Here is a 27,601-nt window from a genome sequence, read left to right on the forward strand (position 1 = left end):
GGTATCCTATAATCACATAATATCCAAGCTGCAATTGGTATCAAAAGATTTCCAACCTAAGGGTGTGAGCAGTTTGAGTTCAAGTCAGATCTTAGCAAGACCCAACTCCAAAATCCAATAAGGTAATCTAGTTCAAATTCAGATTTGGATTTCCTTTTATTGGCTTCAACTTTCAAGTCATGTTCAAATCCATAATCAGATACCCAATAGCTCTATAGTACAATTCTTTAGTTTTGGTCTTTGTTAATATTTTTCAAAACTTACGTTTTTTAAGTACAATAACCTTACAGCAATGAAGCTATTAATTTAATAATAACAGCCATATAAAAGTGGAATTATTAATTCAGTAAGTACAAAACTCATATTTGAAATGTTATTTGTTTATTTTTCCCTTTCAATGACCCTAAGTAGTTTCCATGTAAACAATCGCATGGACTTGTTGGATAATCAGTTATCATCTGCAGTCATAGTCCAACCATACGATGAGGGAAAAATTGTTTCCTAAGTAAAGGTCATTCTATAAACTGAATTTAATTTAGATGATTATGATGTTCACAATAAGAAAATTTTGTGCATCTTTTCTATTAGTTTTAAGGGCCTTCCGCTAATTGTTTTGTATTTTTTTTTTTTGTCATAATAGGAGGCCATAATTAGCTTAGATGGTGGCAATATACTTACTGAATAACCAAATATGACATTTATTTGTAGGATATCATATTTACAGCTCATGTTGCTGGAAATATTTTAATCCAAACATGTTTTTTTTTGTTGGTTTACATCTGGTGGGCCTTTTGTTTTCAGTCATCTAATTTACAATTGACTCATATTTCCAATTCTTCACATTGTTTATAATTTTGAAAGTTCTGAAGGAAATTAAAAGATTTTTACAAATCATGTCCTCATACATGATACAGAATCATCTATTTTCAACAAGTTATGATTCGATTCCCAACCTGACAACATTGATTAACATCATTACTTCATTTCCAACAAAAAAATAATAATTTAGTAACATGTGCTCTTCTATCACTTGTAAGTTATACTTTTATTAAAGTAAGTACTACCACAAATTACAATAGATTGAAATGGCAACGGGCACCATAACTGACCATATCATAATGTTACACAGGCATTTAGGGTCAACATTCTAAAGCCACCTTTGCCAACCATTTCTATCAAAGACCAGTTACTTAGCTACTGCTAGCCTTTTCAAATCAATATCACAATTTATGTGCATGTTATTTTAGGTATTCATCTCTACTATAGCAGATCCTTTGAAACTAAACTTCAGCCTTTGGCCCTCTGCTTATTGGGGCTTTCTCAATCCTTTATTACCCACATACATATCATTTTACAATACTTCTCATTGCTTCAACTAATGCAACTTCACTACCTCTAACATATTCATCTTTAACAATTTCTTCCTATTTTGCATACAATCACCTTGACCTTCTCGTATCTGCATGCTCATGTTGCATGCCAGCCAGCTCAGACATTCTTTATTATCCATCTTTTTTGATTATTAGACACTGCAATCTTTATTAATGGCTACTAGATGTTTTGTCTAGTCCGTTGACAAGTGTTGGACATAGCACATAGAAAAGTGTCTCTATACCCCATTTGTCTACTAGCTCTTCTATACAACATCCCAAGTTAATGAAAATGATTGTATCTTGCTTACTGAGTCAATATTTGATGGCAATTTTATATTTCAATTTTTGATGGCAATCTTCAAATCAAAATAAAGATAAGGCTTAAACTGATAAAGTTACCAAGAGTTTAAAGTGGCATGTTTCTCAAATTAGTGACCAAAAGTTTAGCTGCAGCAGGTGGACTAGACATTACTGTAATCAAGTTTTGAACATACATCTTGCAAGCATGTAACTGTTATTGACTTATATACCATCAGCCACCTTAGAAAATGGAAAAGGGTGCCAGAAATTAACTAAAACCATATTATTATTTTTTTATAAAGGAACTTCAATTCCACAGGAAATCAGGTAACAAAGTTGTAAGCATGGAAGTCTGCAGCAAAGTTATTCACACGGTGTCTAATGTGAGAACCATCATGGCAAGCAGATAGAAGACAGCATAGTCACATAATGAAAAATGCAAAACCAGCAGAAAGGGCAAATTATTTTAAAAAATTTAAACCAAGTCCATCATAATTTAAATTGAAATGTTCAAAAATTCAATATAATCTCAAATTGATTTAGCAAGGAATGTAATGACTCATCATATTTCTGAGAAACAGACAAAAGAATGAAGTTTCAAGAACATGTAAGAATTTGAAAGGGCCAACTTCACCACTATCCAAGGACAACCTTTCATCTCCAGAAAGAATGGTATGCTTTGAAACTAAACATTGGCTTGAGGGAAGTCCAAGTCCATCCATCAGAACTTCGAGTCCTCCAATGCTTCTGAAATGATTTTGTGCCCGCGGATTTTCAGACAGAGCTGATCTTAGAGTTCCCAGAGCTAAATAATGGAGTGACAGATCAGTCCATTGCTCCTTCAGATTCAGTCTTCTAATGACCCGTAAAAGCTCTGGAACAAAAGGTAAATTGTTCTTTTTTTTCATTTGACCAGCATAATGAGAAATTATGTGATGCTGATAATAGTTAAGAACTCTTTTGCAATGAACAGAAAATGTAAGTGAGAAAGCCATGGCCAAAAGGGCCTATCATACCTTTGTGTATTCTAAAACAAAAGTAGTTCAGCTTTGAAAAGAAAGGAATAGCAAATAACCACAAGTTTATGAAAAGGAAAGATTGGACATAGGCAGATGCCAATATGTTCGCTGGACATTTTACTAAGTAGAGATGTCTTGGCTGCTAAGTTATTTTTTATCCTTGGGCTAATGATTTGGAAGTATGATTACTAAGTGATCAATTGAAGTATAAATCTATGCATTCATAACTTTAGGAAAAGTTCTTGGAAGCAAGGATGCTCCATTTATATCAACCAGGAGAAAGGATACAGGTCCATACCGCTCTGCACCAGCCAGTACATACCCTACCAGATATAAGCTTGTATGATAGGGGCCTGTATGCACCAGTATTAGGCAAATCAGGGATACATTATGTCTTATCAAGGCATAATGACCAATATAGCACACGGTACTCTTTTTTTTTCTTGCTCATATGTACTGAGATGTATCAAGGCGTACTGCACCTGCACTGCCTGTATCAAGGGTTTTACCACACCAACCAGCTATTGATACAGTACCAATCCTCAAAGTTTAAAGCCTTGCAACATCATGCACCACACATTGCACAAATCTCATGTTGGATAATGCTAGGAATGTTGCACAAATATATTGAACTCTAGAAAGTCAATTGAATGAACAAAAAAACTTATCTATCATCATTCCGGTGTAGTAAATATGAGAAAGTCTGCAAAGAAATATGATTGACTGGACTGGGTATAACTCCAATGACATTAGTCATAATATCATGATGCATCCACAATCTAAAGAATGATTTGAGAAGAGTGTTCACTTTCAAAAAGTGGTTGACAAGTAGATGGACAAAGGACAAGTAGATGGACAAAGGACGCAAAGGGCAAACCAGGTCAGCATTTACTACAATGCACTTAAACGTGATGCACCTTTTTGGTTCTTTGGCTCATCCATATTAAAATAAAGAAACAGGCTGTGTCATGTAAACTCAATTTACAAATCACTTTAAACTGTTATACCACCATCATGTCAACCATGGTGCCTAACTAGGCATATGAGATTGATACTTCATTCTCATAAATAGCACACCTAGTCAGGCCCAATTCCTTGACTTCTTTTAAATTGGATAAGGATGGAAAAGTCCATAAGCTAAGCCTCTCCCAAAAAATGATCTTTCTTCCCTTTGAATAGTTCTTTATCTGTCCCTCTGTGAAGATACAGTCATACAGATATGTAGGTACACTTGAATGTGTCATCCCTGGTTTAAGATTTCAAACTCAACACATATTCAGCCCAAATAACTATACATTTGGCTTTTTAATCCTTTCAAACAATTACATATCAGCACATAAACTGCCGTACCGGCCCGGTACATACCGGTCCGGCCCTAGACCGGTACCAGATCCGCGTGGAATCCGGTACCGGGTTGTTTTTTTAGCAGAGTACTAGTCGGTACCGGCCTCATACCGGTGCGAACCGGGTTCGCACTGGTACGCAATTTTTTTTTTTAAACAACCACAGCGTCGCGCGCTGTGGTTTTTGACTTCTGTCGCTTTTGAAAAGAAAGGACTGGCCGAGAGCCACTTTTTTAAACTTGATGGCCGAGACAGCAAGATTCTGCGCCTCGGCCTTCCTCACTCGTTCGATTATAAAAACCGAACGAGAGCATTCAAACTCCAGAGTTCATAAATTCAGTGAGTCTCTGAGGAGTAACCAGAGAAGGGGATTTGAGAGATAGCCCACAAATTCAGGAGGAGGTCCTTTCCAAAAAAATCCAGCGGAGACTATTTAAGGTGTGGTTTTTTTGTCCTATGTTATTTCATTAATTTTGTTAATAAGTAACTTAAAAAAAAAAGTTTATAAATTGCTTAAAAAATAAGATCATGTGAAAATTTACTCTATTAGTTTAATTTTTTGATATGTTGAAAATTTATGATAGAAATGGAGCCATCAAGAAAAACGAACCCTACAATGCGTGATGTTGGTTAGTCTTATGGGCGAAGACTTGGAAGAGAGGAGCAACGGCACCAGTTTTAATGCAACTTTTGCGACAAGATTTTCAAAGAAGGAGAGGTAACCAAGTTGAAGCAACACTTAGACGGAAATTCCAGTGAGGCTGCTACGTGCCCGAATTGTCCTAGCGAGATTCGTGTGCTGATGAGGCAGAATCTCGTTGAGGTCAAAAAAGCGAAGGAGAGGGCTTCCAAGAAGAGGGCGGAGGTCGATCGCCGAGCGGCAGAGTCACCTTCCTATCACTCTAGGGAGCCAAAGGAGGTTGAGGATCTAGATGAGGAGGAGGCAGATACTCAGGCGACCATGCAGGCAAGCCTAAATGATCAGTGGCAGCAGGAGGAGGTGGCCAGGTATAGGGCTCGATTTGGGCCCTCTGCATACGAGTCGGGTGGCGGTTCTGGAAGCACTAGACAAGATCCAGAGTTCTTGAGGACAACTTCAGTCAGGGAGGGCGTCGGCAAAGAACGTGGCCGGATTGCATCTATGCTGGGTAGTTTTGGTAGCCGAAAGAAGTCATTTAGAGAAATTCACAAGGAGCGACAATTCATGATGTAGATCTACATGCTCTCCCCAGCAGAGATTCAAGGCAGCAGAGGGTAGACACAATGTGGATGGAGTGGCACCCATATATTTTCTGCCGCAATATAAAGCTGCCGGACAGATCTTGATGGAGTGGCACCCATATATTTTCTGGACCCCATGTGCTGCACATTATATTGATCTCATGCTGATGAACATTGGAAAGATCCATAGAGTGCAGCAAATGGTGGAGACAGCCCAACGCATCACCAGGTATATTTATAAACCATAACTGGGTCCTTTCACTGATGAGAAAGTATGCAGGGAGAGAGATTCTGAGACCACAGTTTGCTACCAACTTCATCGCACTTGATAGCATTCTCGAGAAGAGAGGAGCCCTACGTCAGTGTTTGTCAGTTCCGAGTGGCATGATAGTAGATATTCTTATGCCGGCACTGAAGGGAGCAAGATGATTACTTGGTGACGAGACAGTCATTCTGGCAGTGGGCTACTACAATAGTCAAAGCTATCAAATCATTATATGAAGTGCTGCGGGCCGTAGATAGCAAGATCTACCCCAAATGGAATCTTTGTATCACATGATGGTCAAGGCAAAGGATCAGATTATGGAGGCAGATCCAGTGCATGGCCGGTCGTACATCAACATCATTGAGCGACGGTGGGGAGTGCAAATGGGTAAGAAATTACATCTAGCAAGTAAGCTAAGATATAATTATAGTGACAATTATAGTGATGGATGTACTTATATAATTATGCTAAGATACTCTCGTATATGTGCAGCATACTACCTAAACCCCCGGTTTCAGTACAACATAGATGAAATTGGTATGGATGAAACACTTCTGGATGCTTTGCGTAATGTGATTTACAAGATGGAGCATGATCCAGAAAAAGCGATCCTATCTTGAAGAGGTAATTATGATTTAGTAATTACCAGCATGTGTAAATATACTGGCATCTTCAATTATTAACATGGTAGAACATGCTTACTTTTCACAGAGCAAATTTGGTGTGGACACTAGTACTGGACTGATTATTTTGCGAGATCACGGTCGTCGCAGGAGGACGGTCCAGCCACTTTCGTTTTGGTTGGATTGATTTATGTTATTTTTTTGTTACTTTATGTTGGTAGGATTAATTTGCATATTGTCATTTGAGGACCTTGTTCAGATTGTTTTCTTTGTAGGAACCTATCTGTTATTTTGTGGCCCTATATGTATATGGGGCATGCATTTGTTTTTTTTTAATGAAATGATGCATGAAAATTAGTCTTCTTCCTCTTCCTCCTCTCCTCTTTTCTTTTTCTTCCCCTCTTCTTCTCCTCTTTCACTCTGCCTCTCCATCCCTTACCTCCGTCCTGCATCAGCTTTGGTATCAGAGCAGGCCCGACTTTGCCTCTGTTGCTGAAGTCAAGGGATCCAGTTTATGGACGGACACCCACCAATTCCTTTTCGGCCTTTTCCTCATCTGCATTTTGCTGGAGTAATTGCACTGCGGACACCGGATCGTACGGAGGATTGCTGAACGGCACGCATTTCGAAGAAGGGGCGTTTCCTTTCTTTCTTGTTTTTTTCTCTTTCCCTCATCTCATCTCCCGTGCAGAAAAAAAGGGCAAAGCTCTCCCGTCGGTCGCTTCCCACCCATCGCCACTCCACCGGTCCCCCCACCACACGCCGTCGTCGCCTCTGTCTCCCACCGCCTCCGTCTCCCTTCCTCTTCCCCTCTCTCTCAGTTCCCGCACAGAAAGGGAAAGCCCCGTCGCCGGCTATCCCCATAGCAGCTCGGGAGGCATATAAGCCGGCCTCTGCATCGTGTTCCTCTTCAGCCGTCGCTGCGCTTGCACCCACCGCCGCCGCCGCTTCGCCGCACCGCCGATTCGCCATCGGACGCCACCGTGCCTCCCCGGAAGCTTCGGCCGCATCTTGCGGCCACCGTCCGTAGCCGGATCCAGGAGAAGGACGCCGCCACCGCCCCAGCACGCTCCTCCACCAGCGAACGCCTCCCCGCAACCACCGCCGCGAAATCAGGCATGATCCCTCAAAATCGTCGGAGGTTGAAGACGATCTGCTGTGCGGGTAAGGTCTAGACCCGTTAGCCCATTACCCATTAACCCGAACAAATTCAAAAAAAAATCAAAATTCAAAATTCAATATTGCGGATCGGACTGTCTTAATGGGTTGGGTCTGTTAACGCGATAACCCAAGTCCATTTGGGTTAAAGAAAAAAAAATGAATTTAAGTTGCTGCACGTGACGTGTAAGTCACGCACGTGCAGCGGTGTTCTTCTTTCCCTTCCCTCTTCTTCCTTATTCTCCTGATCCTTTTCCTCGTTTCTCCGATCACCGCCTTCCGCCACCCCACGCCGTCTCCTCTCCGCCGTCACCGCTTCCGCCCACGGTCACCGCTGCCACCACCATTTTCTCTTCGCACCACCGCGCCACTTCATCTCTTCCCCTCTGTCGTAGCTGCTGCTGCTCCGCCGAACGTCGCCGGCCATTTCGTACCCGCCACCACTTCCCACGTCCCTCCCACCACCGCCATTCCCCTCCGCCTTCCACTGCTATCAGCACCCCCCGCTCTTTCCCACCACCGCTGCCACGTCTGCTGCTGCACCACTGCGCCGCGCGCCGCCCCCGCTCTTCTTTGACGCCGCTGCTAGTCGCTGCCGCGCCGCCACGTATTTGCCACCGTCGATTGTCGTGCCACCACTGTCATCTCTGACAGCCCCCACTGCAACCCGCTCCAACCGCAGCCGCCATCAGCTGCTCCGACCGCCTCCACGGAAGCTATCATAGTGACGATCCTACAATGCCGTTGACCACCCTCCCGGTCCTGTTTCAGTCTGATCATCTTCCGCGTGCAAAAGTCTATCTCCAGACCAGGTTAATGTTGTTTTTCCCTTCCCTGTAGATTCAATTTGTTCATTTAATTTGGCATTAATTTTCATATTTTGTGTGTGGAAATACGTTCCACAAATCCAAAATACACGTGACCAAACACATTCACAAGACAAGCAAAAACCCTAGTAATAGCACCTCTTTAATATTAACTGTAGAGCTAGATCATATCTGGGAGACCTATGTGGCTCCGTGACACCTTGCAAAGTCCGAGAACTTAGTACTACTTGACTGCACTGCTTATTGGCCTGCGCTTCATATTAATTTTCAGGTTGCAATATTTATTTGTTAGGGAGTAGTTTTAGTTTATATTGAGCATCTACTTTGCAATTTTGAATTCATTTCATGCATTAGGTCTACTTAGGAACCTTTATAGTTGGTCGGCTCATACATTTTGTCATTCATTTTATGCATTTACGTAGTGGTCGTGTCGCATCTCATCCTGAGTCTCACCTAGACAAGGATTCCAAAATCGAAGCTCTATTAAAAGCTATCCAAGACACTAATGCTCAAGTCCAAAACACTAACGCCCAAGTCCAAAACACTAATGCTCAAGTCCAAAATACCAATGCCTAAGTCCAAGCAAACAATGCCCAAATTCATGACCTAACCACAATATCCACCTAGGTTAATGCCTGACTCGATTCAATTGAGGCTTCACTTCAGAGGGTTATTGAATAACGTAGAACCTAGAGAACCTCGTGATCCTGATGAAGATGTAATGAGAGGCATTAGGGTGGAAGCCCCCACTTTTGACGGTCGTCTTGACCCGAAAGTCTTCTCTGATTGGTTACACGAAATGGACCACTTCTTTGAGTGGTACAACCTGTCTGAGGACAAAAAAGTTCGATTCGCTAGAATGAAACTTCTTGGTCGAGCTAAGCTGTTTTGGCAAAACACTGAACACCTGTTAGCTAGGAGACATCAACCTGCTATTATTGATTGGGTAGAAATGAAAGAAAAATTAAAAGAAAAATACCTTTCATTAAGCTACCAAGCTGACCTCCTAGATCGATGAAATAATTTAAGACAAGGTAGCCGCACAGCTACTGATTACATCGCTCAATTTGACGAATTTACGATGCGAAGTAGTGTAGCTGAGGATGAACGTATGATCCTGAGCCGGTTTCGACGAGGCCTAAATGATGAGCTTAGGAAAGCACTTATCCTTCGTGAAGTGGCCATCTTAGACCAAGCCTATACATTTGTGCAAAACTATGAGCAATTTTCCAAATCCATGTTTGCTAGGCGCCCTGACGCCAGGCGGGTTCCCACTAGTACTCAACCATCTGGACCCAGGCCCCCAATCGGGTCTGTCCCACCTAAGCCCTTTTCTTCTACACCTATCCAAAACCGAGATATTAAAGGCAAAGGAGTTTTAGGTGAACCTCCAAAAACAAACTCAAGAATTCAGTGTTTTAAATGCCAAAGGTTTGGTCATGTTGCCTCCCAATGTGCAAATCAGACCCTTGTTATTGATACACAAGAACAGGCGGATAACATAGATAATTTGGAGGAACAAATTTATGAGCCCAATTTAGAGGATATTCAAGATGTCGAAGATGAACCTGAAGACGAATCACACACTTTAGGCTGTATTCGAGCTACACCCCAGATAATTGCCCACGAATCCGACCAACCCACTATGAATGCAGTAAGATGTGCAATTACCCAGCCTAAGGAGACTCATGACTGGAGACGAACCTCAATTTTCCACACTTACATTAAGTGCGGAGAAAAAGATTGTAAAGTTATCATTGATAGCGGGAGCTGTATTAATGCGATATCTTCCAGCATTATCTCCGGCTTGGGTCTAACTCCAATTTCCCAACCTCAACCATATAAGGTCTCCTGGATCGACACGTCATCCATTCATCCATTCACATTAAGGAAAGGTGTCTTGTACCTATTCAAATCCTTTCTTACAAAGACACCATCTGGTGTGACGTACTCCCAATGAATGTAGGTCATCTGATATTAGGAAGACCTTGGTTGTTCGACCTCGATGTCACTATCTACGATCAAACTAACTCTTGCTCTTTTGTATTCCAGGGCAAAAAAATTAAGCTTAATCCTTTACGGCCCAAAACACTAGATAAGAGTACGAACAAGAGTACCTCTAAAGAAAAGGAACTCCATATCCTTAGCCCCACGGAATTTGAGAGGAGCGTATTTAATGACTCTCCGGTGTTTGCTTTACTAGTTAAAGAGCTTCACCCACATCTTCAAAGCACATTCCCAGCTGAAGCCCTAGCTATCCTTGAGGAGTTCAAGGAAGTTTTCCCCGAAGATCTCCCGGATCATTTGCCCCCTCTGCGTGATATTCAGCACGCCATTGATCTAGTCCCGAGAGCTACTCTTCCTAACTTGCCCCATTATCGGATGAACCCTTCTGAGCATGCAGAGCTCCTAAGGCAAATTAAAGAGCTCCTACAAAAGGGATTTATTCGGAAGAGTCTAGGTCCTTGTGCTGCACCTGCCCTACTTACTCCAAAGAAAGATGGAACTTGGAGAATGTGTGTAGACAGTCGGGCTATTAACAGAATCACGGTCAAATACCGTTTTTCTTATCCCCGGCTCGACGACATGTTGGATATGATGGCGGGTGCCACCATTTTCTTCAAGATTGATTTAAAAAGTGGCTACCATCAAATCAGAATTCGCCCAGGAGATGAATGGAAGATAGCCTTTAAGACAAGATGGCCTCTACGAATGGCTGGTAATGCCTTTTGGTCTCTCAAACGCTCCTAGTACCTTTATGCGAGTGATGACTCAAGTACTCGACCTTTCATGGGCAAATTTTTAGTCGTGTATTTTGACGATATCCTTATTTATAGCCAATCTAAGGAGCAACATTTAATCCATTTAAGGCAAGTTTGTACAACTTTATGCAATGAGAGCCTCTATGCTAACCTTAAGAAGTGTTCATTTTTCACTACTCACGTAAACTTCTTAGGGTACTTAGTCTCTTCTGAGGGCTTATCTGCTGACCCTGCGAAAATCACTGCAATTGTCGAATGGCATGAACCTAGGAATATTACCGACATCCGTAGTTTTCACGGCCTGGCCACATGTTACCGTCATTTCATAAAGAGGTTTAGTACACTTATATCACCTATCACAGATTGCCTTAAACGGGGTGACTTTCAGTGGACGCGCGCTGCTAAAGCATTTAGTGACATTAAGAAAAGAATGACGAAAGCGCCGGTTATGCGACTCCCTGATTTTAGTGAAGTTTTTGAGGTGGAATGTGATGCATCTGGCTTAGGTATAGGTGGTGTGCTTAGTCAAGAACGTCATCCTATAGCCTATTTTAGTGAAAAGCTGAATGAGGCTAGACAGAGGTATTCCACCTATGACAAAGAATTTTATGAAATAGTCCAGGCCCTACGGTATTGGCGACATTATCTTCTTCCAAATGAATTTGTTCTCTACTCTGACCACAAAGCACTTCGTTTTCTTAATTCCTAGAAAAAACTTAATCATCGCCATGCTAAATGGGTTCAATTTCTCCAGGACTACACTTTTGTTCCCAAGCATATGTCAGGTGCAGCGAACAAAGCTGCTGATGCGCTGAGTCGACGAGTAACCCTGTTGTTCGCCATGTCTGTTTCCATCACCGGTTTTGACAGACTTAGGCACGATTACTTGTCTTGCCCCGATTTTGGAAAACTCTATCATGCCCTTGCTGATGGACAAGGACCTTTGATTGATGGTGTTTATCTTCAAGACAGGTACTTGTTCAAAGCTTCCAAGCTTTGTATCCCGCGAACTTCCGTACGAGATTTTTTGATATGGGAAGTGCATGCCGGTGGTCTCGCTAGACATTTTGGGCGAGATAAGACCATAGAAGAAGTTGAACGTCCATTTTTTTGGCCATGTTTGAAACGGGATGTTGCTAAAATTGTAGGCCAGTGTCGCACGTGTCAACTAGCTAAGCACAAAAAACAAAATACTGGCCTCTACACTCCGTTACCTGTCCTAGATCGCCCTTGGCTAGACCTTAGTATTGACTTCGTGCTCGGCCTTCCTCGTACCTTTCGGAAACATGATTCCATTTTTGTGGTTGTGGATCGTTTTTCTAAAATGGCTCACTTCCTTCCTTGTTCCAAAACTTCTGATGCCTCTCGAGTAGCCAAGATTTTCTTTGATGAGATTGTTAAGTTATACGGTTTACCGAAAACTATTGTATCCGATAGGGATGTCCGCTTCATGAGCTATTTTTGGAAAACCTGGTTGGCACCAAACTTAAATTTTCTACTGCTTATCATCCTCAAACCGATGGCCAAACCGAAGTCGTCAACCGAAGTCTAGGTAACCTTTTGTGAAGTCTAGTCGGTGAACACAATCGTAACTGGGATTCTATTTTACCTGTCGCCCAATTTGCATATAATTCGTCGGTCAATAGATCTATCGGGATGAGTCCATTTGAGGTAGTCCATGGTTATAAAGCTAGAAAACCTGTAGACCTCCTACCTATGTCCCCACATATTCGAATTTCTGAGTCTGCACAAGCATTTGCACAACACATTCATACTCTGCATTAGAAAATTAGCAAGCGCATTCATATGAGTAATGCTCAATATAAGCTACAGGCTAATTCTCATAAGCGAGATAAACAATTTCAAACTGGAGATTATGTTATGATACGTATTCGGCCTGAGCGGTTTCCATCTGGAACCGTCAAGAAACTGCAGGCTCGCAGTACTGGGCCCTTTCGAGTATTGCAACGAGTGGGCACTAATGCCTATATCCTTGATCTCCCCTCTGATTTTGGTATTAGCTCCACTTTTAATATTGAGGATTTGGTTGCTTACAAGAGTTCCCCTTCCATTCCTATTGACCCTTTCATTGAGCCATCCCTTGAGCTTGATGATACTCCTATTCTTGATTCCATACCATCTCCGACCCATTTACCCTTACCACCAACACAAAAAGAACATATTGATGCCATTTTAGATGAGCAGACTGTTTCTACCAGTGATGGGGGTGTTCAGCGTTTCTTGGTTCGCTGGCGAGAACGCCCGGAGTCCGATGCTACATGGATTACACGTGAGGAGTTCCAGCGCATTGACCCAGATCTCCTGAAGTACTATCAGAGTCATTCGTCGGGGTCGACTTCTTCTTACCCGAGGGGAGTTGGTGCGGACACTAGAACTGGACTGATTATTTTGCAGGATCACGGTCGTCGCAGGAGGACGGTCCAGCCACTTTCGTTGTGGTTGGATTGATTTATGTTATTTTTTTATTATTTTATGTTGGTAGGATTAATTTGCATATTGTCATTTGAGGATCTTGTTCAAATTGTTTTCTTTGTAGGGATCTATCTGTTATTTTGTGGCCCTATATGCATATGGGGCATGCATTTGTTTTTTTTTAATGAAATGATGCATGAAAATTAGTCTTCTTCCTCTTCCTCCTCTCCTCTTTTCTTCTTCTTCCCCTCTTCTTCTCCTCTTTTACTCTGCCTCTCCATCCCTTACCTCCGTCCTGCATCAAAATTATTTAGAGAGGGCAACTACAGTTTTGGCCAACGAGCGGCTATCGTCAGCAAACACAATATGAATCCAGGTACGTGACACATCAGGAAAACATTCACCTGGTGTTACTTAGTTACTAATATGGAACTACCATATATGTAATTTTCATAAATATTTTTGTAGCTGAATGGTGGGTGCATTTTGGCGGGTCCGCGAGAAATCTAAAGCAGATAGCTATCTGGATCCTCTCCCAAACAGTCTTCTTTTGTGGCTGTGAGCGCAATTGGTCCACCTTCGTCCTTATACACAGCAAACAAAGAAACCATTTGATGCAAAAGAGCCTCAACGACCTTTTTTATATGCACTACAATCTGCGGTTGAGGCTAAAGTGCATTCATGAGGAAGCGGAGCTCAAGTATGCAGATCTGATTTACGGGATCTTCACTGATGATGACAATGATCCACTACTCGGCTGGCTTGTAGGCCAGCAGCAGGAGCCCGAGCTTGACGAGCCAGGATCGCCTTCACGACCAGCTAGCTTCATAGCCACCGACGCTAGGGTCGATCCAGAGCAATGGGCTGAGCGCAATATTCCACGCATTCCCAGAGCTGATCAGCCACAGGCACAGAGGAGCCAGTCACCACATGATTGGTACGAGACACCCACCGAAAGAGCTGATCGAAAGATGCTCGGCAGAAAAGAGCGACATAGCCAGACAGAGAGGGCCAGGAAAGGAAAACAAAGGGTCCCAATGGAGAGTGTCGAGGAGGAGACTTGGACCAGCAGCAATGAAGGTTTTGATGGTAATGGATCTTCTAGCCATGGAGGGAGCGGAGGATAGTATGGTAGTTATGAGACAGCCTGAGGGTGGTCTTTATTTCACCGGTGAGTCCCAATTTACGGGTGCTACACAGGATACGAACCACAGTCGACCACCTGATAGATTCCGTGAGGATATCATTGAATATAGAAGACGGGCTCCTCAAAGTCGTTCAGGAAGACAGGATACGGCTGCAGAAGAGCTCGCATACGGATACGGATTCTATTATCCACAGCCTCAACCTGACGAATATGGATATGGTGCATCGGATTTTGCTTCCGCCATGTTTGGATGGGCCCCTACACAATCAAAGGACACCTCTCAGAGCCAGAGCGTGAGCGAGAGATCCGACAGTTTTTATAACCCGACGCGCATTCCTTCTGATTGGGTTGATTTGCCTCCTTACTATACTTATGATCTGGATATCTACGAAAGCCATCGACACTCATCCCAATTTTAGATATCCGAGAGTGCTTTAAATGTATGTAAATGATTGTATCTTAATTTGAAGATATTTTATGTGTATCATTTTATCATTTGGAACGGGAGGAGCTAATAACATGCATCATCTATGTTTCAAATTTTAACCCTAAATTTAAACATTGAAACATCAAAAATCATGAAAAAAGAAATAAAAAAACATCAATCTTTACTTAATTTAAGATCCAACAGAGACAACATTTAAAAAAAAAGAACCTAAATTTCTGGCTTGCCGTACCGTGCCGGTATGGTACCGATACCAGCCGGTACGTACCGAACCGGTACCGTACCGGTCCGGCCGGCCACCGATATACTGACCGATACCGGTACGACGGACATTGGATCAGCATAATCTATATATAGAAATTTTCCACTATAAAGAGTCAAAAGAATAAGAACTTACAAAAGCTAACAAGCAACCAAAAAATATTTACATCATATCTCATATATAGATAAGAAAAGCTAATAAGCAACCCAAGATCATTTACGTCATATATCGTATATAAATACTATTTATTACATATGTTATCACTACCATTTCTTAAATTAGGTGATATATTGTAATAAGACCATGCTATATTAGTTGAAAAGCAGACATGCTATCCATGTAAGAAAGAAATTCAATAGTTAATAGTGTAAGACAAAGTTGTTAAATTATGATTCATATGTGGAACAAAAACTCATTCCTAGTAACATGAAATTTTTAGAATTATTTGTTTGCTGGCCAATTCACCTAAAGCTTTTGCTTGATGTTCCTAGCTTATTAGAAACATTTAAAGTACTTGCCAAGCAATCTATAACAACCATTTGCTTGGTGTCCTGTTATTGTTTGTAGCAAGGTCCGCCGTACCAGTACCAGTCAGCGTACCAGTGGCCGTCCGTACCGGTACCATACCGGTCCGGTCCATACCGGTACCGTACCGGCCTGGTATGGCGCGACGCTGTGGTTATTTTGAAAAAAAAATTGACGTACTGGTGGGAATCGGCCGGTTCGCACCGGTACAATGCCGGTACCATGCGGTACCGACCGGTACGGACCACATACCTGTCGGTTCTTGTTGACCCCCTAATAGATTTTGATGAATACAAAACACTAGAGTAAAATTCCATTATATCTTAACAATTTAATTGAGGAATTCATGTGTCTTATTAAGAATATTGTTAAGAAATGTCTAGGCAAGTTCCCATAATTTTTATGAATTTATTGAAGAATATTTTGAGTTAAAGAAAACAGATCAGGGACAGCCGAGACGTCTCCGGATAGTTTCAGAGACGTCTCTGGCACAAACAGGAAGAACCGGCACACTTGGAGACGTCCCCGACACCTGCCGAGTCGTCCCCGCGTTAGCGGAGTCGACTCTCTCAGTAGCGGAGTCGACTCTCTCAGGGGCGGCAGAAAGGCAGTTTTCAAGAGATATGCGCGAGACGTCCCCACAGTAAGCCGAGTCGTCCCCGCAAGTAAAAAGGAGACTTCCCGAGTCGTCCCCAAGATAGCGGAGACGGCTCTCTCAGGGTTTTCCAGAGAATGGTTTTTTGGGTGATAAGGAAGCGGAGTCGACCCTGAGACAGCGGAGTCGTCCCCATGCATAAAGTGCAGACAACCCGAGACGTCCCCTGAAGGAGCGGAGTCGACTCTCTCAGGAAATACCAGAGGACATGTTCTTCGGAGATAAAGAAGCGGAGTCGTCCCCAGATCAGCGGAGTCGTCCCCATTCAAAAAGTGCAAACAAGCCGAGACGTCCCCTGAAAGTGCCGAGTCGACCCCAGACAACGGAAAAAGTAAAATCTTGTAGCCGAGACGTCTCCCGTTGAAGCGGAGACGTCCCCGGAGTGACTGGGACGCGACTGACAGCTTTTTAGGTTTGGTTTGAATTTCAAATCCTTCTTTCTTTGTCTCTAACGGCTATATTTGCTTTTTGGGCTATAAAAGGGACCTCTTAAGTGCTTGTCAACATATCTTCACCAACCCAAAGCTAGATCATTCAAGAGAGAAGTAAGAAAGAAAAGTTCAAGGGAGTAAGCGCATTCAAGTGAAGAAATCAAGTGTTTTCAAACTTCCCAAGTGATTTCAAGCTCAATCACTCTCGTGCGCTTGGGATTCAAAGCTCACACTCAATCCTACGCGCTCCACATCGGAAGAATCAATATCTCCCACGCTTCCAACGGCAAAAGGATTCTTCCAGGTTCTACTGTTCATAATTGCAATATTTGCTTTTTAGAGCTTTTCCTTTCTTTTGTAAACTCTTTCGTTGTGGTGCTTGTTCCAGTCAAGGGACTTGGAACAAGGGAAAGGCGTCCCAAGCCTAAGTGAAATTGGGGGTTTTAGGGTTTGTTGTGAGCCCGGTGTAAAACAACGAGTTGGGTAGTAAACTCACAAAACTACCGTACTGTAATCGTGGATTATAGTGGAAATTCCCAAAGGTGATTTGGGGAGTGGATGTAGGAGCAGTGGAAGCTCCGAACCACTATAAAACCTTGTGTTTGCGATTAACCTTTCTCATTCCTCCTTTACTTTAGTGCATATATTCGTGTGTTTTATTTTTAATTAGTCAAAAGTTTTTAAAACACCCAATTCACCCCCCTCTTGGGTGACCATCTCTGGGCAACAAGTGATATCAGAGCTGGTGCTCTGTGTATTTCTTGAAAGACCTAACCGTCTTAGCCAAAGATCTAGATGGCAACACCCTTTAACAATGTCCCTGCCGAGGGGCAAGCAACCAATAGACCTCCACTCTTCAATGGGACAAATTATACCTATTGGAAGACTAGAATGAGAATCTTCATTCAAGCACAAGACTATGCCTTGTGGAGGGTTATAGTCAAGGGACCACAAGAACCATCACATGTGGTTAATGGCATTCGAGTTCCCAAACCTGAGGAGGATTGGGATGAGAATGATGATAGGATGGCTCAACTCAATTCTAGAGCCATGAACTCACTATTTTGTTCTTTAGATGTAAATGAGTTCAAAAGAGTCTCTACATGTAGTTCCGCTAAGGAAGTATGGGATAGGCTTGAAGTTACCCACGAGGGTACAAATCAAGTCAAAGAGTCCAAAGTGAACATTCTAGTTCACAAATATGAATTGTTTAAGATGGAACCTAATGAAACCATCACATGCATGTTTACACGTTTTACCGAAATTATTAATGGCCTAAAAAGCTTGGGCAAATCTTACACTAACCCCGAACTTGTGAGTAAAATTCTCAGGTCACTGCCAAAAGCATGGGAAGCAAAGGTCACGGCGATTGTAGAAGCCAAAGACCTCAACACTTTGGGGCTAGAACAACTCTTGGGCTCATTGATGACGCATGAGCTCACGATGAAGCAGCATGAAGAAGAGTTGCCAAAGAAAAAGACAATCGCACTCAAGGCTACCTCAAGTGTATGTGAAGAAGAGAGCAGTGAGAGTGAAGAAGAAAGTCAAGATGAGGACTTGGGTTTGATAGTAAGGAAGTTTAAAAAATTCATGAGAAGAAAGAAACCCTTCCCAAGAAAGAAATTTGGAGGGAGAAATGATTGGAAAAAAGAAAAGGAAAAAGAAAGAGACCCAATCGTATGCTATGATTGCAAGAAACCGGGACATATTCGTTCCGAATGCCCTCAACAAAAGAAGTATTTTGGAAAGAAGAAGAAGAAGGCATTGAAGGCAACATGGGATGATAGTGACACATCATCCTCCAAGGAAGAGAAGGAAGAGACCGCCAATCTATGCTTCATGGCGTTCGAAGACGACGAGGTATGTCAAAACCCAACCATAAATTTTACTTTAGAAGAATTATATGAGGCTTTTCAAGAACTTATGGGTGATTGTAGTATGTTAGGAGCAAAGAATAAAGAATTAAAAGCCTCCAATCAAAAACTAAAGGAAAATATTGAAAACTTATTAATTGAAAAGGAGAGCATTAAAAATATTAACACTACTAACCTAGAAATCAAAAATTCAAAACTGAGCATTGAAAATGAAAAGGCAAAAACACTAATTAAGGAATTAAATCTAAAAGTAAAATCCCTACTCGATAATAATACCTCACTTGCACAAAATGTTGAATCTCTTAAAAAGGATAAGGAAGAACTAGTCAAAGAAAATTTGAATCTTAAGAATGAGGTACATAAATACAAACCAATTGTTGAAAAATTTACACAAAGCTCTGAAAAATTAAATCTTATTCTTTCAAATCAAAGAGCTGTTTTTAATAAAGCCGGATTAGGATATAAAACTAATGAGCAACAAAAGTATCTAAAGAATTTCTTTGTAAAAGCAAAAGACGTAAAAACTGAAAAACCAACATGCTTTCTTTGTGGAAAGAATGGACATAAAGCCTACTCTTGTATTCAAAGAAAAATCCAAACTAACAAGAATACATTTGTAAAAGCTAAAAGCATAACTAAAGTATGGGTGCCTAAGGGAACCAACTACACTAACCACGAAGGACCCAAGAAAACTTGGGTACCTAAGAGCTTCACATGATCATTTTGCAGGTATGCCTTGCAGCCGGGAATAAAAAGAGAATGTGATATCTTGATAGTGGTTGCTCAAGGCATATGACCGGTGACAAGAGTCTCTTCGTCACCTTGGAATCAAAAGAAGGAGTAGTCACATTTGGAGATAATGCTAAAGGCCGAATTATTGGTATGGGTAAAATCTCCATATCACCCTCCTCATTTATTGATAATGTATTGTTAGTTAATGGACTAAAACATAATTTATTAAGTATAAGTCAATTTTGTGACAAGGACTTTAAAGTGTCATTTGAATCATCACTATGCATAATTAGTAGTCCAAATGATAATGAGATCATACTCACAGAACATAGGCATGGAAATGTTTACATGGTAGATCTTGATGATCTCACCATGAAGGATGGCCAATGTCTTGTAGCCATGAATCCCAAAGTCAATGAGACTAGTTGGTTATGGCATCGTAGGTTAGGGCATGCTAGCATGGACTTAATCTCCAAATTAATTACAAAAGATCTAGTCAAAGGACTACCAAAAATAGACTTTGAGAAGAATAAAATTTGCGCTGCATGTCAATTAGGGAAACAAACAAGAAGTTCCTTCAAGTCTAAGAATATAGTCTCAACAACAAAACCCTTAGAACTAATTCACATGGATTTGTTTGGACCCACTAGAACTGCTAGTCTAGGGGTTAAGAAATTTGGTCTTGTAATTATTGATGATTTTTCACGTTTTACATGGGTTTCATTTCTTGCACATAAAGATGAGTCCTTTCCTGCTTTTATCAAGTTTCATAATAGGGTTTCGAATGAACTCAATCTTAAACTAAAAGCAATTAGGAGTGATCATGGTACCGAGTTTGAAAATCAGCACTTTGAAAAGTTTTGTGACGAAAATGGTATCAATCACAATTTCTCGGCACCTAGGACACCCCAACAAAATGGGGTGGTAGAAAGGAAGAATCGCACACTAGCAGATATGGCTCGTACCATGTTGTGCGAATCGGATCTACCAAAGTATTTTTGGGCTGAAGCAATAAATACTTCATGTTATATCTTAAATCGTGCTTTAGTTAGATCCATCTTAAAGAAAACACCGTATGAGTTGATAAAAGGTAAGAAACCAAATATAAGTTATTTTCATGTTTTCGGTTGTCGATGCTTTATTTTGAACAATGGAAAGGACAATCTCAGTAAATTTAGTGCTAAATCAGATGAGGGGATCTTCTTAGGTTACTCCTCATCTAGTAGAGCATACAGGGTCTTCAACAAGAGAACTCTCGTTGTTGAAGAATCCATTCATGTTGTTTTTGATGAAACTAATGGAGATTCTTCTAGAAAAGAAGAAGATGGTGATGTAGATATACTTGAAGACCAAATGAAGGAACTCTCCACTCAAGACAAACAACATGAGGATGAGATCAAAGAAGATACAAATCAGCGAGATGAAGAAGATCAACCTCCATCAAGAAATCAAGATCTTCCTAAAGAATGGAGGTATGCACATGGTCATCCAAAGGATCTAATCCTTGGTGATCCTTCACAAGGTATAAGAACTAGATCCTCTTTAAGAAACACTAGTAATTATCTTGCCTTCGTTTCGCAAATAGAGCCTAAATCACTAGAAGAAGCTGAAAAAGATGATAATTGGATGAATGCTATGCAAGAGGAATTAAACCAATTCGAAAGAAATGAAGTTTGGACTCTAATGAAAAGACCCCCTAATGTTTCAATTATAGGCACCAAGTGGGTGTATAGAAATAAACTAGATGAAGATGGAATAGTAATAAGAAACAAAACTAGGCTAGTGGCCAAAGGATATAATCAGGAGGAAGGAATAGATTTTGATGAAACTTTTGCTCCTATTGCTAGGTTAGAGGCTATTAGACTGCTTTTAGCATATGCATGCTTCATGGATTTTAAACTCTATCAAATGGATGTAAAAAGTGCATTCTTAAATGGCTATATAATGGAGGAAGTTTATGTAGGACAACCTCCAGGTTTTGAAAATCACTTACATCCAGATTATGTGTATAAATTGCATAAAGCATTGTATGGACTTAAGCAAGCTCCTAGGGCATGGTATGAAAGATTAAGCAATTTCCTAATTGAGAACAAATTTAAGAGAGGAAATGTAGACAAAACCCTCTTTATTAAAAGAAAAGGAAATGACTTATTGCTTGTACAAATTTATGTGGATGATATAATTTTTGGTGCTACTAATGATAGTCTTTGTCAAGAGTTTGCCAAGCTTATGCAGGGAGAATTTGAAATGAGCATGATGGGTGAGCTCAACTTCTTCCTTGGGCTACAAATAAAACAATCAGAGGAAGGCATCTTCATCAGTCAGTCCAAATACATCAAGGAAATGCTGGAAAAATTCAAGATGAAGGATGCAAAGGAAATCAGCACACCCATGAGCTCAAGTTGCAAGCTTGACAAAGATGAAAAAGGTAAAAGTATAGACTGCAAATTGTACAGAGGTATGATAGGCTCTCTACTTTACCTTACTGCTAGTAGACCAGATATATTATTCAGCGTTTGTATGTGTGCTAGATACCAAGCATGTCCTAAGGAATCACACTTGCAAGCTGTTAAAAGAATATTTAGATATCTAGTAGGGACATCTAATGTAGGTTTATGGTATTCTAAACAATCTGACATAAACTTAATTGCTTATTCCGATGCTGATTTTGCCGGGTGCAAACTCGACAGAAAAAGCACAAGTGGCACATGTCAACTCTTGGGTGCCAATTTAGTTTCTTGGTTTAGCAAGAAACAAAATTCAGTTGCCTTGTCCACAGCTGAGGCTGAGTACATTGCAGCTGGAAGCTGTTGTGCCCAAGTTCTTTGGATTAAGCAACAACTTGAAGACTTCGGTATCAAAATGGATAATATACCAATTAAATGTGATAATACAAGTGCAATTAACTTAACAAAAAATCCTGTCCAACACTCTAAGTCAAAGCATATAGAGATTAGGCATCATTTTATTAGGGATCATGTGCTGAAAAATGATGTGATGATTGAATATGTATGTACTGAAAATCAATTAGCTGATATTTTTACAAAGCCCCTTTGTAAAGAAAGATTCAATTTCTTAAGGAATGCCTTGAGCTTGTATGATCCTAGCAAATGAGTTGAATTTGTATTGCATTGCTTTGCTACTCAAACTAATAATCAACCTCAAGGTAAACATAAGTGAAAACATGAATTCATCTAAGCTAAATGACGAACTGTTTGACTTTCCGGAGGATGGTTACCCTCCCTTGGACTCTTCATGGAGATATTTTCAGAGCCTATTTCATAAGTATTCGAAATTTGGTCAAACACTCCTCATTTCAATATTAATAATTCAAAAATCATTATCAAATTATTATAGGATGTATCATTAAGGGGGAGGATCACAAACAAATTCACTCTAAGTTTATCAAAAAAAATCATGTTGATTAGGGTGATTAAACAAAAATTGGGAGAAGATAGAATTCAGTCTGAAATTTTTTAGTGCCGGAGACGTCTCTGGCAAATCGCAGAGACGTCCCCCCAGGGGAGACGTCTCGCCTTAGTCGCGGAGACGTCTCGGGGACCGAAGGAGGGCTTTTTAAATAGGTCGAAATCGCTCGAGCCGACTCGAGCTTTCTCCTTCATTCCCGACCAAAACGAAAAACCCTAGCCTCCATTTGCTCTCCACCTCAAATCCTAGCCTCCGTTTGCTCTACATCACAAACCCTAGCATCCACGGCACCAAAGAAGGCTAGGACGACCCGTGGAAGGCGACCTAGGGTAGCGGCCGACGGTGAGGAACGACGGGAAGAACCCTCCGCGCCGTCTCCTCCGGTTGCTCCGCCAACCACGACTATTTCCTGTGCAAATCGCACAGTCACGACAGGAAGGTACATAGATTTCTCCTTTTTAGATCATGAGGGGTTCTCTATTGGAGAGAGACTCCGAGCCCAAGGGTGGAAACACTTTTGTACCCTCAATACCTCGACCTACCCCGGCCTAGTTAGAGAACTTTTTAGCAATATGGCCTTAGGGGACCTAGGGTACACTGGATATGTCCAAGGGACATTAGTAGAAGTCAATGAAGATGTCCTATCCACTGTCTTACAAATTCCTAGGGACGGTGAGGCTCCAACCTCACATCCCCAAAGGGAGTCAGCCCTAAATTTACTTTTAGGAAGAGAGGACTGCGGCCCTCTTGATGTTGTCAATTCCCAGGACCTAAATGCAGAGATGAGACTTCTCTTAAGTATTGTCAACCGGGTCCTATTTCCTAAAACCGGTCGCTTCGATTTTGTTTCGGAGCGAGACTTAGTTATAATACACCACATCCTACTAGGGATCCCTCTAAACCTCCCTAGACTCATGCTAAATTACATTGCCCTATATCATAGGTATTCTAGGTTTAGTATACCCTATGGCATGATCTTTACCTTAATCTTTAAACACTTCAAGGTTCCCATTCCAACAAATGAACCTGCAAAGCCCTTGAGAAACACCGACTATTACAATGAGGGCACAATGAGAAGAATGGAATTTCATAAGATAGATGGATCGTGGGTCAAGGTACCAAAGAGAAAAACCCAAATCCTAGAGCCTGAGATCCCACATCATGAGTCTGACCATCACTCTCCTCCACCTAGCCACATGGATATCCCTGATATTCCCTCCAGCTCAGCTGGACCTTCCACATCCATGCCACCACCTCCTCCAGTTAGTGGGCCCTCCTTTCTGTCAGAGGATCAGATGCGCACCTTAGCATCTGCCATTTGCCAGCAGATGAGGGAGGAGATGAGATCCATGATCTCCACAGAGTTGGCCCCCATCAGAGCTTCACATGAAGGGCTTCTACAAGAGATGAAGGATATTAGAAGTCAAATTGAAGCTACAACACAAGAAATAATTGGTGTGGGTGCCACCCAAACCATCAGATCATTAGAGCTCAAGGACAGCTTGAAGAGCATTTCCAAGAGTCTTAAAGAGCTAACAAAACCAGATGGCAATGTGAGCACCTTAGTTGCCCAACTCAGAGGAAAAATTGAAATGGCAACTATAGAGTTTGAGGCACTTGTGGCAGGTTTCCACAAGTCACAGGGAGATCAATTTAAGACCCTCATGGATTCCATCAACACATTCATAGATGCAGCTTGTAAGGTTTATGAACAAAATACAGCTGGTAGGGCCCATGAGCAACGTCGCCGATGATGGATATCTTGTAGGATCTTTTTGTAAATCCTAGGCTATTTTTGAAACACTTTTGTATTAGAAATCAATACTTGTAATGATTTCTTCTTTTTGACTATGTACTGACTTCAAAGGTTCACAATGATACATGAATACAATCCCTTTTGAAAACTGTGTACATTGCCAACTCTATGTATGTGTTTCTATGAATGTGAATGTGCCTCTTCATGTGTCATAAGAATCTCATAACATACATTAAGTATTCAGATTTGGCACAACGTATCAAAGCATATGAAACAGGGAGAGCACAACCTGAATATCAAAGGGGGAGTAAAATGAAAACTGAATATATTGAATATAGAGATAATTTGTCTCCTTCATTGTTGATGACAAAAAGGGGGAGTAGATATTGAATGTAGAGATAGTGAAAGGGGGGAGCAGTTATATATATGGATATTGAATATGGAATGCAAAATTTATAATCATACTCCAAAGTTGATTTAGAAAAGATAAAATTGAAGAATATTGACCTTAAGATAATTGCCCTTCTGGAAAAGAAAGGGGGAGTCAAAAAGAATCTAGCTTTCAATTATCCTCAGCATCAATACTTCATTTTAACTTGATTCAAATTCAGTTGATATGCTAAAATCATTTAAGAACTATAAAGATCAATCTTATGCACAAGGAAAGAACTAAAAATTGAATACTTTGAGTGATGCACATTGTATCTAGTTCTAATCAAAACATTATACTTGTACATCTGATCAAATACTGTGTATATGTTTAAATCTCAAATTTTGCATATACTTAGTGTTTTGTCATCATCAAAAAGGGGGAGATTATTGACCCCCTAATAGATTTTGATGAATACAAAACACTAGAGTAAAATTCCATTATATCTTAACAATTTAATTGAGGAATTCATGTGTCTTATTAAGAATATTGTTAAGAAATGTCTAGGCAAGTTCCCATAATTTTTATGAATTTATTGAAGAATATTTTGAGTTAAAGAAAACAGATCAGGGACAGCCGAGACGTCTCCGGATAGTTTCAGAGACGTCTCTGGCACAAACAGGAAGAACCGGCACACTTGGAGACGTCCCCGACACCTGCCGAGTCGTCCCCGCGTTAGCGGAGTCGACTCTCTCAGTAGCGGAGTCGACTCTCTCAGTGGCGGCAGAAAGTCAGTTTTCAAGAGATATGCGCGAGACGTCCCCACAGTAAGCCGAGTCGTCCCCGCAAGTAAAAAGGAGACTTCCCGAGTCGTCCCCAAGATAGCGGAGATGGCTCTCTCAGGGTTTTCCAGAGAATGGTTTTTTGGGTGATAAGGAAGCGGAGTCGACCCTGAGACAGCGGAGTCGTCCCCATGCATAAAGTGCAGACAACCCGAGACGTCCCCTGAAGGAGCGGAGTCGACTCTCTCAGGAAATACCAGAGGACATGTTCTTCGGAGATAAAGAAGCGGAGTCGTCCCCAGATCAGCGGAGTCGTCCCCATTCAAAAAGTGCAAACAAGCCGAGACGTCCCCTGAAAGTGCCGAGTCGACCCCAGACAACGGAAAAAGTAAAATCTTGTAGCCGAGACGTCTCCCGTTGAAGCGGAGACGTCCCCGGAGTGACTGGGACGCGACTGACAGCTTTTCAGGTTTGGTTTGAATTTCAAATCCTTCTTTCTTTGTCTCTAACGGCTATATTTGCTTTTTGGGCTATAAAAGGGACCTCTTAAGTGCTTCTCAACATATCTTCACCAACCCAAAGCTAGATCATTCAAGAGAGAAGTAAGAAAGAAAAGTTCAAGGGAGTGAGTGCATTCAAGTGAAGAAATCAAGTGTTTTCAAGCTTCCCAAGTGATTTCAAGCTCAATCACTCTCGTGCGCTTGGGATTCAAAGCTCACACTCAATCCTACGCGCTCCACATCGGAAGAATCAATATCTCCCACGCTTCCAACGGCAAAAGGATTCTTCCGGGTTCTATTGTTCATAATTGCAATATTTGCTTTTTAGAGCTTTTCCTTTCTTTTGTAAACTCTTTCGTTGTGGTGCTTGTTCCAGTCAAGGGACTTGGAACAAGGGAAAGGCGTCCCAAGCCTAAGTGAAATTGGGGGTTTTAGGGTTTGTTGTGAGCCCGGTGTAAAACAACGAGTTGGGTAGTAAACTCGCAAAACTACCGTACTGTAATCGTGGATTATAGTGGAAATTCCCAAAGGTGATTTGGGGAGTGGATGTAGGAGCAGTGGAAGCTCCGAACCACTATAAAACCTTGTGTTTGCGATTGACCTTTCTCATTCCTCCTTCTTTACTTTAGTGCATATATTCGTGTGTTTTATTTTTAATTAGTCAAAAGTTTTTAAAACACCCAATTCACCCCCCTCTTGGGTGATCATCTCTGGGCAACAGTTCTCCTAAAAAAACACCCGGTACCGGATTCCATGCGGATCCGATACCGGTCTAGGGCCGGACCAGTACGTACCGGTACGGGCCGGTACAGCAGACCATGGTTTGTAGTGTCTTCCTTTCACCATAATTTGATTTAAAGCAACTTTCAGAAAAGGATAGAGTTCCCACAATTTTTCTTCGCTAATCCTCCTCTTCCCCGAACTTCTAATAAAAACCCATTTTGAAAAGTAAAAATGTGTCCTAGTTTGTAATAGTATTTATTTGTTGACTAATTGATTTAAGCATTTGCTTGATGTTTCTTTTTAAAAGTATCTAAAGTGCATGTTGAGCAGTCTATGATGACCATTTGGTTGTTTTCCTAGACTCCTGGTAGTCTTTGCAGTGTTTGCTGTCCACATAGTCCGATGTAAAGCTATGCTTCAAAAATTACAAAGTTTCTGCAATTTTCTTCTTTCCTCCAAACTTTTCTTCCCTCTTCCACTTTATATATTCATCCTTTTCCTTTTGATTTTACTCTTATTGTTCTCCTCCTTGTGTCTCATTTTCAATTTTTTATTTTTTTTGGTTTCAGACCATACACTTTCATAGATCTAAAATAAAATATGATCTAATGCTAAAAATCAAACACCATACTCCTAATGGTTACAT

General features: G+C 41.2%; 1 protein-coding gene across 10 annotated transcripts in view; it reads right to left on the reverse strand.

The window, feature by feature from the left end:
• Positions 1-27,601, reverse strand: part of LOC103710848 (BEACH domain-containing protein B) — a 121,296-nt gene that overhangs the window by 65,865 nt on the left and 27,830 nt on the right. For all 10 annotated transcript variants that reach the window (XM_039118979.1, XM_039118975.1, XM_039118980.1 and 7 more), the window contains one exon: positions 2,325-2,547. In XM_039118979.1, the coding sequence (XP_038974907.1) occupies positions 2,325-2,547 (223 nt within the window). The remainder of the gene's footprint in view (positions 1-2,324; positions 2,548-27,601) is intronic.

Source organism: Phoenix dactylifera, unplaced genomic scaffold (assembly GCF_009389715.1).
Source record: "Phoenix dactylifera cultivar Barhee BC4 unplaced genomic scaffold, palm_55x_up_171113_PBpolish2nd_filt_p 000456F, whole genome shotgun sequence".
NCBI lineage: Eukaryota > Viridiplantae > Streptophyta > Magnoliopsida > Arecales > Arecaceae > Phoenix > Phoenix dactylifera.